General features: G+C 39.9%; 1 protein-coding gene across 5 annotated transcripts in view; it reads right to left on the bottom strand.

Moving 5' to 3' along the window:
• The window catches only part of OPHN1 (oligophrenin 1), a 635000-nt gene that overhangs the window by 119766 nt on the left and 500922 nt on the right, over positions 1 to 14312 (bottom strand). For all 5 annotated transcript variants that reach the window (XM_061409853.1, XM_061409851.1, XM_061409855.1 and 2 more), the window contains one exon: positions 3163 to 3322. In XM_061409853.1, the coding sequence (XP_061265837.1) occupies positions 3163 to 3322 (160 nt within the window). The remainder of the gene's footprint in view (positions 1 to 3162; positions 3323 to 14312) is intronic.

The following is a 14312-nucleotide window of genomic DNA, read 5'->3' as shown; positions in this document are numbered from 1 at the left end:
CAAATTGAGCTTTTTCTCCATCCCTCCAAAATTTTCTCATTCTGTATTTCTTACATGTATGAAGTACAGCCCCATCCACACAGTATCCCAGATGTAAGTCTATTCATCATATTACTTAAGTTTGAAGCAAGGCTTTCCCAAGCTTGTAAGAGAGTCAATTTCTAGGCCAGTTGATAAGAAGTCTGGGGTCCCCGAGGAGCAGAAAGGGGTCTGGGGCTCTCAAGGAGGAGATAGGGGTGTGGAATTCTCAAAGAGGAGGAAAGGACAAACATTTTTTTCTACAATACTTAGTCACATAAAATGATTTTTTCTTTAAGCCCAGAGCTGATAATTACATAACAAAACAACTCAGCTTAAACTCTATATATAACAATAAGGATTATATAACAATAATGTATCCTGCTTACTTAGTCACATAAAATGTTTACTTAATCCAGTTTACTTAATCCTACATTACTTAGTCACATAAAATGATTTTTTCTTTAAGCCCAGAGCTGATAATTACATAACAAAACAACTCAGCTTAAACTCTATATATAACAATAAAGGATTATATAACAATAATGTATCCTGCTTAAGTTTCCCCTTCTTGGAAACCTTCTGACTAAACCTGTTATCTTAAAATGTATATTATGGGAGTGGGTCTGGTTAGATCTTTCTATTGTTAGTTCTAATCCTGTCATCTTAAAATGTAAGTTGTGGGAGTGGGTCTAGTAAGATCTTTACAACCTTGAGACATTCTTTTGATTTATTGTAATAACCAATTAAAAAGTAGCTCCCTTGCTAAGACTAACAAGGGGGGCACTCTTTGTCCTCCTTCTGATGTCTATGTCAGAAGTTTTCTCTGTCCCTTTTTCACTTTAATAAAAATTTGCTACACAAAAGCTTTTGAGTGATCAAGCCTGGTCCCTGGTCCCAAAGCTAAGTTTTCTTTGGAGATCAGACTCCAACATCTTTCATCATAAGCTATCACTTGCAAGAACTATTTCAAACATTCCAAACTCCTTAATGAGTCAAAGTCTTGTCCTTTTAGGATATGGCCACTGTTTGCCTCCAATCACATCTCCTGCCACTCCTATTTCCATTTCATGATACAATAACATAAAATGGTTAGGGATTTTAGGCCCTTGGGGCCTTAGTTCATGCTGGACCACCTCCTGAAAGTTTCATTTCCCTATTTTCCTTTCTTTCCCACTTTAAATACTGATATAGGTTGTACTTCTCTGCAAGTACCCATCTTTGATAAACCCAAAGTGCCCTGTAAATACCCAGTAATACAACTGTACCAAAATGATTGCTGAGACAGCACAGCATAGTGATTAAATACTTCAACTCTGAGCCAGGCACTTGGATTTAAATTCCAGGTTTGTCACTAGCTAAGTTTGGGGCATGTAACTATCACATGTGGGCGTGTGCTCAGTTGCTTCAGTCATGTCTGATTCTTGCTACCCCATGAACAGTAGCCCGCCAGTCTCCTCGTTCATGATATTTCCCAGGCAAGGATACTGGAGTGGGTTGCCATTTCCTCCTCCAGGGGATCTTCCTGACTAAGGGATTGAACCAGAGCCTCCTGCAGCTTCACATTGGCACGAAGATTCTTTACTGTTGAGCCACCTGGGAAGCACAACTATCACACAGCATGTGTTTATTATCACCTTCACATTTCAGCTGAAAAAAAAAATGACTACCAGAGAAGTTACATTGTTTAATGTAACAAAGATAATATGGCAGAGAATACCAATTGTTCTCCAAAATCCATTCTCTATTTCTTTTAGTAAAAAAAAACTAAAGTCTTAGCTGGACACATGGCTGCCCCAAATAAAAACTAAATTTCCCTGCTTCTCTTATAGCTAGTGGAGAAGACAATGGCAACCCACTCCAGTACTTTTGCCTGGAAAATCCCATGGACAGAGGAGCCTGGTAAGCTGCAGTCCATGGGGTCGTGAAGAGTTGGACATGACTGAGCAACTTCACTATCACTTTTCACTTTCATGCACTGGAGAAGGAAATGGCAACCCACTCCAGTGTTCTTGCCTGGAGAATCCCAGGGACGGTGGAGTCTGGTGGGCTGCTGTCCATGGGGTTGCACAGAGTAGGACACGACTGAAGTGACTTAGCAGCAGCAGCTTATAGCTAGATGTGACCATGAGATTGAGTTCTGATAAATGGTATGTAAACAAAAGTGATATGAGAGACTTCCACGTCATTGCCTTAAAGGAAACAGCTATATCCTCCACTTTCTTTCATCCCTCCCAGTTGATATAATGTAGAAGATATTTGGTCATGTAGGTGAAGCAGCACCTTAGGGATGACAGAACAACAAAGAAGTAACCTGGGTTATAGTCCTTGTCAAATCACCATATCAGGCCTGGACCAACTTGTTGAACCGTTACAGAACCAAGAAATAAATGTCTTGAAGCTGTTGTGGTGTCTTAGCAGCTTAATCTATGTATTTTACCTAATGTATCCTATCCTAAGAGCTTGGATTTGAACTGTACATACCACCTGGACTGTATCACCAGTCCCCTCCCCATGAAGAAACTTTTTTATTGAATTGTGCTCTGCTAAGAGGGTACTGGCTGCTAGAAAGCTAAGAGTCAAATGTAGGGTCATTCATAGCAAGTGTATAGGACTTGTCAATAAGTATTTCTTGTCTAGCTTCATCCTTGGGTTTATTTTCTGTCTATCATTATTTTTCATTTTTGATTTGACCTAATTATAATGTATACTACCTCATATTTAACATAGCATAAAAATATAACACCTTACATTATTTCAGAATGTGATGGGATTTAAATAAACATAAATATTGCTTTCTTTATGGTTTAATTGTACATGTACCATTTTTACACCTATCATTTTCCTTTGTTTACATAATTGTTTCCATATTATACTATTAATTCCTTAAAGGTATGAACAATGATATTTTTCTTCTTCTATACATTCTTGCATGGAGCTTGACAACAAAATAGTTGAATACTCTAGCAATGTTTGTTAAATAAATGAATTTCACAAGGTCAGCAATGCTATTAAATGTCACTGTATCATATGGAATTTCCTTCCATTGTAACTTGAGCCAGAGAGAAGATACAGCTTTAAAAATTGGTTAGGGGAAAGTGTCACATGTTTGGAGGAATGATGGTGAGGACAGGAAATACATACCTTGACAAAGTGCTCAATTAGGATTTCCACCACAATATTCTGGAATTTGATGTTCATCATGGCAGCCACAGTGTCCTCCTGAGCTCTCATGAGAGTGGGCCCAAAGATCACCCCCATGTTAGAGGGGGTCATAAGATTCTCTTTGCTGTGCTCACACACACTGCCAGAAGAGAAAGAAAACAATTAACAAGATTTTTTCCAAGACCCTCTTGTAACTAAAACTGTGTTAGATGCTTTAGGGGGTAAGAGAAACTACAAAGCAGAAGAAAAGGAGAGTTCCAAAATATAAATGGTAAGAAAAGATTACAAAGGAAGCAACTAGCAAAGAATACAAGATAGTGTTTAATTAGGGGCCAAAGTGAAACACAGCTAACTTAGTTCATAGCACTGTACAAGTCACAAGAAGGGAAGTAGATGGCTTTAGTGTTTGGAAAGACAGGTGAGAAGCAAGATGGCATTCCAGGGCAAGAGTTACAGTATGTATAAAGCATATATAAAGAAAAAGCACATAGAGAAAGTGCCTACCACTCTTACCAGTCAGGAATCTAGTCTCTTCCTCAGCTCTAGCTAGAGAGGCAAAGAGCTCAAAGAATCAAAAGAGATCCTTAAGAACAGCACTTTTGAATTATCCTTACTTTATAGATGAGAAAATAGAGGTCCAACGAATGAGATTTGGCTGAAGCCATAATCAGTTAGCTTGATTACTGAAGGGCCTGTAATCCAAAATTTTCTGATCCTTAATTATGTTCTTTACTTAAATTACCTTTAGTGGCTTCCTATTACTTATAGGACACTGCCAATTGTCCTTAAAGTAGCAATTAAACTCTTCAGTAACTTGACACCTACTTCCAATCTCAATGCACAGCCTGGGCTCTGAAGCTGACCTGGGTTTGAATCCCAACACTGTCACCCATTAGATGTGTAACAGTGCATGTTGGTGACCTAACCTCTCTGGGCTTAAGCTTTCCCACTTGTGAAAATAGTATCCATCTCAGAGGGTTGTGAAATAAATAGAGCTAAATTGCGTTAGAAAGGTATCCTGGAAATATTTAATTAGAAGGATCTACTATTATAATGACCTCTCCAGGAGGCTCCATCTAAAAATTGCAGACATATAACACCCATATGTTGTTGTTGTTCAGTCTCTAAGTGGTATCTGACTCTTTGTGACCCCATGGACTGTGGTAACTGGGCTTCCCTGGTGTCTTTGAGGGTAACGCATCTGCCTGCAATGTGGGAGACCTGGGTTCGATCCCTGGGTTGGGAAGATCCCCTGGGAAAGGAAATGGCCACCCACTCCAGTACTCTTGCCTGGAAAATCCCATGGATGGAGAAGCCTGTAGGCTACAGTCTATGGTAGGCTACAGTGGACTGCAGTAAGTCTGGCTTCCCTGTCCTTCACTATCTCCTGGAATTTGCTTAGATTCATGTTCATTGAATCAGTGATGCCAACCAATCATCTCATCCTCTGTCATCTGCTTTTCCTCCTGCCCTCAATTTTTCCCAGCATCAAGGTCTTTATCAATGAGTAAGCTCTTCTCTTCAAGTGGCCAAAGTATTGGAGCTTCATCTTCAGCATCAGTCCTTTCAATGAATATTCAGGGTTGATTTCCTTTAGGATTGACTGGCTTGATATCCATGCCATCCAAAAGACTCTCAAGAGTCTTCCCCAGCACCACAGTTTGAAAGCATCAGTTCTTTAGTACTCAGCTTTCTTTATGGTCCAATTGTCACATCTGTACATGACTAATGGAAAAACCATAGTGTGAACTATATGGACATTTGTTGGCAAAGTGATTTCTCTGCTTTTTAAGATGCTGTCTAGGTTTGTCACAGCTTTTGTTCCAGGGAGCAAGTGTCTTAATTTCAAGGCTGCAGTCACCATCCACAGTGATCTTGGAGACCAAGAAAATAAAACCCACTGCTGTTTCCATTTTTCCTCGTTTATTTGCCATGAAGTGATGGAAGCAAGTGTCATGATATTAGTTTTTGAATGTTGAGTTTTAAGCCAGCCTTTTCACTCTCCTCTTTCAACCTCATCTAGAGACTCTTTAGTTCCTCTTCACTTTCTGCCATAAGGGTGGTATCATCTGCATATGTGAGGTTGTTGATATTAATCCTAGCAATCTTGATTCCACTTTGTGATTCATTCAGCACTGCATTTCATATGATATATTCTGCATATAAGTTAAGTAAGCAGGATGACAGTATACATCCTGATGTACTCCTTTTCCAGTTATGACCCAATCCATTGTTCCATGTCCAGTTTTAACTTTTGCTTCTTGACCTGGATACAAATTTCTCAAGAGACAGGTAAGGTGGGTATACCAGAGTATACCCATCTCTTTAACAATTTTAAACAATTTGATGTGATCCATACAGTCAAATGCTTTCAAGTAGTTAATGAAGCAGAAGATGTTTTTCTGGAATTCCCTTGCTTTTGCTATGATCCAACAGTTTTTGGCAATATGATCTCTGTTACTCTGCATTTTCTAAATCTAGCTTGTACATCTGGAAGTTCTTGGTTCGTGTACTGCTGAAGCCTAGCTTGAATGATTTTGAGCATTACCTTCGTAGCATGTGAAATGAGTGTAACTGTGAGGTTGTTTGAACATTATTTGGCATTGCCTTTCTTTGGGATTGGAAAGAAAACTTACTTTTTCCAGGCCTGTGGCCACTGCTGAGTTTTCCAAATTTGCTGGCATATTGAGTGCAGCACTTTAACAGCATCACTTTCAGGATTTGAAATAGCTCAGCTAGAATTCCATCACCTCCACTAGCTTTGTTCATAGTAATGCCTCCTAAGGTCCACTTGACTTCACACTCTAGGATGTCTGGCTCTAGGTGAGTGACCACACCATTGTGGTAATCCAAATCATTAAGACCTCTTTTTGTATAGCTCTTCTGTGTATTCTTGTTATGTCTTCTTAATCACTTCTGCTTCTGTTAGTTCCTTGCAGTTTCTGTCCTTTATTGTGCTCATCTCTGCATGAAATGTTCCCTTGATATCTCTAATTTTATTGAAGACATCACTGCTGCTGCTGCTGCTGCTAAGTCAAGTCACTTCAGCTGTGTCCGACTCTGTGCAACCCCATAGACTGCAGCCCATCAGGCTCCCCCGTCCCTGGGATTCTCCAGGCAAGAACACTGGAGTGGGTTGCCATTTCCTTCTCCAATGCATGAAAGTGAAAAGTGAAAGTGAAGTCGCTCAGTCGTGTCTGACTCTTTGCGACCCCATGGACTGCAGCCTACCTGGCTCCTCCACCCATGGGATTTTCCAGGCAAGAGTACTGGAGTGGGTTGCCATTGCCTTCTCCGAGATAGACTAGTTTTATATATATATATATATATTTTTTTTTTTTTCAAATTACAAGCACTATATAAATATGAAAAAAATGTTAACAATTATGGAAATAATTTCTAGCCTACATATAAAATTACAATAATTTAGAGTTGGAAGGAGCCATAAGGGACACAGTGTCTGACCTTCCTAGTGAATTACCTGCACTGAGACACAGAATGATGAAGCAGCTTGCCCCAGGTCACTGAGTTAAAACACAACAATGCTGAACAAGAAAGCAGAGCAAAAAAATCCAGTTCATGGCACTTTCTACTGTGCATTCAGTTCAAATAACATATGAGTGTCTACTATTTGCGAAGTACTGAAGAAAAAATGAATATACCCTTGTCTCTGCTATCAAGAAGATCACAGTTTACATGGGGAGACAGACTAATAGAAGTAACAAAATAAAGCATAAGTAGAATAATAAAAAATATAGCTAACTATCTTTTGAGTCAAATATAATTTGCTTTTGCCTCCTATTGGGCCTTTTCCACCAATTTAATCAAAATCTACCTATCCTGTCTAATAACAAAAAAAGTACCTATTAAGAATCATACAAATAAAATGTGAGGAGTAGGGTAACAGTGGTTTTGTGCTTGCTACACCTCTGTTATGCTTTATTTCTTATTACTACTGCACATTATTTTTGTAACCTTTCAAAATGCTTAAGGTCAACACGTTCCTTCATAAAATTCTGAGTTATAAATTTTATATTACTTTATAAAATTATATTATAAAGACTGTAGCAAAAAAGAAATATGCCACACATCACTGAAAAGGAATGAAATGATGCTGTATGCAACGGCAACCCACTCTAGTACTCTTGCCTGGAAAATCCCATGGAAAGAGGAGCCTGGTAGGCTGCAGTCCATGGGGTCGCTAAGAGTCCGGCACGACTGAGCGACTTCACTTTCACTTTTCACTTTCATGCATTGGAGAAGGAAATGACAACCCACTCCAGTATTCTTGCCTGGAGAATCCCAGGGACAGAGGAGCCCTGTGGGCTACTGTCTATGGGGTCACACAGAGTCAGACACGACTGAAGCGACTTAGCAGCAGCAGTAGCGTTAGCTTTGCTAGTTGCTTTGCTAGTTGAAGAGATTGCTAGTCTTTCCTATTTTATTGCTTTCCTCTAGTTCCTTCCATTGATCATTTAAGAAGGCTTTCTTTTCTCTCCTTGCTATTTTCTGCACCTCTGCATTTGGATGGGTGTATCTTTCCCTTTATTCTTTGCCTTTCACTTCTATTCTTTCCTCAGCTATTTGTAAGGCCTCCTCAGACAACCATTTTGCCTTGTTGCATTTATTTTTCTTTGAGATGGTTTTGGTCACCACCTTTTGTTCATTGTTACAAACTTCCATCCATATTTCTTCAGGCACTCTGTCTACCAGATCTAATCCCTTGAATCTATTTGTCACTTCCACTGTATAATCATAAGGGATTTTGTTTAGGTCATACCTAAATGGCCTAGTGGTCTTCCCTACTGTCTTCAATTTTAGTCTGAATTTTTCAATAAGAAGTTCAAGATCTGAGCCACAGTCAGCCCCAGGTCTTGTTTTTGTTGACTGTATAGAGCTTCTCCAACTTTGGCTGCAAGGAACATAATCAATCTGATTTTAGTATTGATTATCTGGTGATGTCCATGTGTAAAGTTGTCTCTTGTGTTGTTGGAAGAGGGTATTTGCTATGATCAGTGCGTTCTCTTGGCAAAACTCTGTTAGCCTCTGCCCTACTTCATTTTGTACTCCAAGCCAAACTTGTCTGTTGCTTCAGGTATCTCTTGACTCCAAACTTTTGCATTCCAGTCCCCTATGCTGAAAAGAAAATCCTTTTTTGGTGTTAGTTCTGGAAGGTCTTGTAGGTCTTCATAGAACCATTCAACCTCTGTTTCTTCGGCATTAGTGGTTGGGGCATACACTTGGATTACTGTGATGTTGAATGGTTTGCCTTGGAAATGTACCAAGATCGTTCTGTCATTTTAGAGAATGCACTCAAGTACTGCATTTCGGACTCTTTTGTTGACTATGAGGGCTACTCCATCTCTTCTAAGGGATTCTTGCCCCCAAATAGTAGACATAATGGTCATCTGAATTAAATTTACCCCTCCCTGTCCATTTTAATTTACTGAATCCTAAAATGTTGACACATATACTACACTGCCTAGATAAGGTTTTCTGGCTATATTATGCTGTTTCAGATCTCCATATCTTTGCTTCATGCTATTTCCTCTGTTTCTAATGTCTCCATCCTCCTGTATCCAAAGAATCTCTATTTATCCTTTGAGATTCACTTTAGGTGACATTTTCTTCAGGGCTCTCTTAGCCCACTGTCCTCATCTTGATTGACACCATTGGTAAGTCAAGCATGTTGCAATTTTCTGTTTCCTATCTGCCTTTCCTACTAGTTGGTAAACAACTTCCAAGTGTGTGTGTGCCTCACACAGAGCAGATACTAATAATTATTTTAATAGAACTGAGAGACTCTAGTGCTCTTTCATGTATTTAGGCAGCCAAGTAAAAGCTGTTTGGCCCTTGGTTACTTTGGTTTTGAGTTGAGGGGATGAGGAAGTGGAACAGCTCACTGAAAACCAAATTGAAAATCCTGTCCAGATGAAGGCCCTTGAAAGACTCACTGGCATTAAGAGGCAGGCTCTAGTCACTAAGTAGGTAATTGACAGGGACTGAATCCTTAAACAAATCCTAATGAAATCTGTTAATCACATGACAAAGGCCAGGTACCATTCAGATGATAATGAACAGTAACTATTCACTGGCCTTTGATATTGCTGGACTGGTGATGGATCCCTTTTAACCTTAAACACGTACACAATTAATTAACCCTTATTCTTTAGTGACAGAACAGTTTAGATGTTAAAACAGAAAAGCAACTCCATGCTGCCACCAAAGGATCCAGAATGGCTAAACCACTAGTAACAAATCAAGGACACTAGTGAGACAACAGCCTTCAACATGTATGAATGCTTATCTCCTTAGAGTTTTGAAAGAAAGTTACTTTGGTTGAATATGCAGTTCACCTAATCCCATAACTCCAAAAGGCATAGTATTTTATCTCTGAAGCCTAGTTTCACAGAGGGAAAAGCACTTAGTCGAGGTCAATTTGTGAGTATATGGAAATACAGGGATTCAAACCCTTATCTGTTGGGCTCCAAGCCTTACAGTCATCTCATTGCATCCCACTGCCTCCTTATCTAGTATCTAGTTCCTGTCAAGAAATCAGCCCTGATGGGATCCTCTTTAAGCTAAGAAAGGTGAGACAGTGCACTAAGTCGTGTCTGACTCTTGCAACCCCATGGACTGTAGCCTGCCAGGCTCCACTGTCTATGGGATTCTCGAGGCAAGAATACTGGAGTGGGTTGCAGCTACCTTATATTTCTCTGATGTATGTTCTTGGTATTTCATTTAGGACATTCTTTTCCTTCTTGGTCTTCTTATGGGATTTGAAAGTTATTCTATTCTCTGGGGAGATTTCTTTCCATTTGATATCTCTCCTTTTATTATACATTTTGAAAACCATTAAGAGGCATAATTTTTGATTAATAAGATGAATGAAACCAAAAATAAGGGCATCATGAGTAGTGAATTAGGTAGGAGTTGGTAGCGTGAATTGAGAGCAAAGAAATCTTAAATTCTCTAGTTCACTTAAACTAGAGAAAATGGGTACAACTTTTTGAACATCAAATTTAAAACAAAGAAACAGGTATTATAGGGAGGTTATAAGAAGGGCTATCCTGGTGGCTCAGACAGTAAAGAATCTGCCTGTAATGCAAGAGACCTGGGTTTGATTCCAGTTTGGGAAGATCCCCTGGAGGAAGGCATGGCAACCCATTTCGGTATTCCTGCCTGGAGAATCCCCATGGACAGAAATGCCTGGTGGGCTACAGTCCATGGGGTTGCAAAGACTTGGACATGACTGAGTGACTAATCACAGCACTTAAAAAGCCTCCAGTTTAGGAAAAAATAATTTTGATTGGATGGTTTAGATAGGAGGTTATGTTTTGTTTTTATAGACATTTTAATTTATAACCTCTGATCTAAACCATCTAATCAAAATTACTACATTATTATCCAGTAATCCCAGTTCTAGGTACATATCCAAAGGAAATGAAATCAAAATCTCAAAGAGAATATCTGTATTCCTATGTTCATTGCATTAGTCACAATAGCCTGTGTCTTTAGATGGACAAACAGATAAGGATATACATAAAATGGATTATTAATGCACCTTTAAAAAGAAGGAAATCCTGCCATTTGCAACAACATGGATCAACATGGAGGAAATTATATTAAGTGAAATAAGCTGGACACAGAGAGTGGAATGGTAGTTGCCAGGGACTGAGAAGTGTGGTGGAAAAATGGGGCGATATTGGTCAAGAGGTACAAAGTTTCAGGTACATAAGATGAGTAAGTTTGGAGATCTAATATATATCAATATGAATGTAGTTAACAATATTGTATTTTGCTCTTGAAATTTACTAACAGGGTATATCATAAGTGTTCTTATTAAAAAGAAAGAAAAAGAAGAAGGGAGGAAGGGAGAATGGAAGGAAGGGAGGAAGAAAGAAAATGGTAACTATATGAGGTGATGTTGTTCTTTAGTCACTGAGTTGTGTCCAACTCTTTTGCGACCCCATGGATTATAGCCTGCCAGGCTGTTCTGTCCATGGAATTTCCCAGGCAAGAATCCTGGAGAGGGTGGCCATTTTTTTCTCCAGGGGATCCTCACTAGCCAGGGATCAAACCGGCATCTAATTAGCTTTATTATGGTAATTATTTCACAGAATATACATATACCAAATGTCACTATGGTATATAAGTTATACAACATAAATTGTACAACTTTTTTTGTCAATTATACCTCAACAAATATGAAAAAATAAAAGCAAAACCTAAATAAGTTCATTAAACTGGTTCCATCAATAATGTGTTATATGACTTTGGGCATATCTTTTTGCATCCCTAGGTATCTGTTCCTTCACCTCTAAAATAAGAAGATTATTGTGTAATCTAAAAAGCCTTTTGGCTCTGCCATTCAGTGACTCTATGAGCATCCTCTCTGGAAGATAATTAGAAAAAAAGACAGTCACACACTTATGTGTCTACTGTTGGAAGAACACACAAATCATTTATTAAGTATATTTGCCCTCCCTACTCGAAACACCCTCTCAAAGAAAATCCAAAATAACAACAACAACAAAAAACAAACAAAAACTCAAATTGCTCAAAAAACAAATAAAAAGAACTTGAATCAGAGCAAGCCTTTTGATTCAACTATCAGATCAGATCAGATCAGATCAGTCGCTCAGTCATGTCCAACTCTTTGCGACCCCATGAATCACAGCACACCAGGCCTCCCTGTCCATCACCAACTCCTGGAGTTCATTCAGACTCAGGTCCATCGAGTCGGTGATGCCATCCAGCCATCTCATCCTCTGTCGTCCCCCAATCCCTCCCAGCATCAGTCTTTTCCAATGAGTCAACTCTTCGCATGAGGTGGCCAAAGTACTGGAGTTTCAGCTTTAAAAGTTTACCATAGATTCAACTATGGTAAACTTTAAAGAACAAATTACATGCTTTCTTTAACAAATAAATTATAAGAAAAAAGAAAAAGATGAAGAAGGAACTAATAGTACTTCCGATGGGCTCAATAAAGGACAGAAATGATAGGGAGCTAACAGAAGCAGAAGATATTAAGAAGAGGTGGCAAGAATACACAGAACGACTGTACATAAAAGATCTTCAGGACCCAGAAATCACGATGATGTGGTCACTCACCTAGAGCCAAACATCTTGGAATGTGAAGTCAAGTGGGCCTTAGGAAGCATCACTATGAACAAAGCTAGTGGAGGTGATGGAATTCTAGTTGAGCTATTTCAAATCCTGAAAGATGATGCTGTGAAAGTGCTGTACTCAATATGCCAGCAAATTTGGAAAACTCAGCAGTGGCTACAGGACTGGAAAAGGTCAGTTTTCATTCCAATCCCAAAGAAAGGCAATGCCAAAGAATGCTCAAACTACTGCACAATTACACTCATCTCACACGCTAGTAAAGTGATGCTTAAAACTCTCCAAGCCAGGCTTCAACAATACGAGAACCATGAACTTCCAGCTGTTCAAGCTAGTTTTAGAAAAGCCAGTGGAACCAGGGATCAAATTGCCAACATCCGCTGGATCATGGAAAAAGCAAGAGAGTTCCAGAAAAACATCTATTTCTGTTTTATTGGCTATGCCAAAGCCTTTGACTGTGTGGATCACAATAAACTGTGGAAAATTCTGAAAGAGATGGGAATACCAGACCACCTGACCTGTCTCCTGAGAAATATGTTTGCAGGTCAGGAAGCAACATTTAGAACTGGACATGGAGTAACACACTGGTTCCAAATAGGAAAAGGAGTACGTCAAGGCTGTATATTGTCACCCTGCTTATTTAACTTATATGCAGAGTACATCATGAGAAACGTTGGGCTGGAGGAAGCACAAGCTGGAATCAAGATTGCCGGGAAAAATATCAATAACCTCAGATGTGCAGATGATACCACTCTTATGGAAGAAAGTGAAGAACTAAAGAGCCTCTTGGTGAAAGTGAAAGAGGAGAGTGAAAAAGTTGGCTTACAGCTCAACATTCAGAAAACTAAGATCATGGTATCTGGTCCCATCACTTCATGGCAAACAGATGGGGAAACAGTGGAAACAGTGGCTGACTTTATTTTTCTGGGCTCCAAAATCACGGCAGATGGCGATTGCAGCCATGAAATTAAAAGATACTTACTCCTTAGAAGGAAAGTTACGACCAACCTGGACAGCATATTAAAAAGTAGAGGCATTACTTTGTCAACAAAGGTCCGTCTAGTCAAGGCTATGGTTTTTCCAGTGGTCATGTATGGATGTGAGAGTTGGATTATAAAGAAAGCTGAGCACCGAAGAATTGATGCTTTTGAACTGTAGTGTTGGAGAAGACTCTTGAGAGTCCCTTGGACTGCAAGGAGATCCAACCAGTCCATTCTAAAAGATATCAGTCCTGGGTGTTCTTTGGAAGGACTGATGCTAAAGCTGAAATTCCAGTACTTTGGCTACCTCATGTGAAGAGTTGACTCATTGGAAAAGACTCTGAGGCTGGGAGGGATTGGGGGCAGGAAGAGAAGGGGATGACAGAGTATGAGATGGTTGGATGGCATCACTGATCCGGTGGACATAAGTTTGTGTGAACTCCGGGAGTTGGTGATGGACAGGGAGGCTGGCGTGCTGCAATTCATGGGGTCGCAAAAAGTCAGACAGGACTGAGCCACTGAACTGAACTGAACTGAACTGATGTTGGGAAAGATTGAGGCCAGGAGGAGAAGGGGACGACAGAGGATAAGATGGCTGGATGGCATTACCAACTCAATAGACATGGGTTTGGGTGGACTCTGGGAGTTGGTGATAGACAGGGAGGCATGCCATGCTGAAGTTCATAGGGTCACAAAAAGTCGGACACAACTGAGTGACTGTACTGAACTGAACTGAGGGTTTCCTTGGTGGCTTGCTGCTGCTGCTAAGTCACGTCAGTTGTGTCCAACTCTGTGCGACCCCATAGATGGCAGCCCACCAGGCTCCTCCGTCCCTGGGATTTTCCAGGCAAGAACACTGGAGTGGGTTGCCATTGCCTTCTCCAATGCATGAAAGTGAAAAGTGAAAGTGAAGTCGCTCAGTTGTGTCCAACTCTTAGCGACCCAATGGACTGCAGCCCACCAGGCTCCTCCGTCCATGGGATTTTCCAGGCAAGAGTACTGGAGTGGCTTGCCATTGCCTTC

This window comes from Bos javanicus, chromosome X, assembly GCF_032452875.1.
Source record: "Bos javanicus breed banteng chromosome X, ARS-OSU_banteng_1.0, whole genome shotgun sequence".
In the NCBI taxonomy this organism is placed as follows: Eukaryota; Metazoa; Chordata; class Mammalia; order Artiodactyla; family Bovidae; genus Bos; species Bos javanicus.
This window is presented reverse-complemented; position numbering and strand designations above follow the sequence as displayed.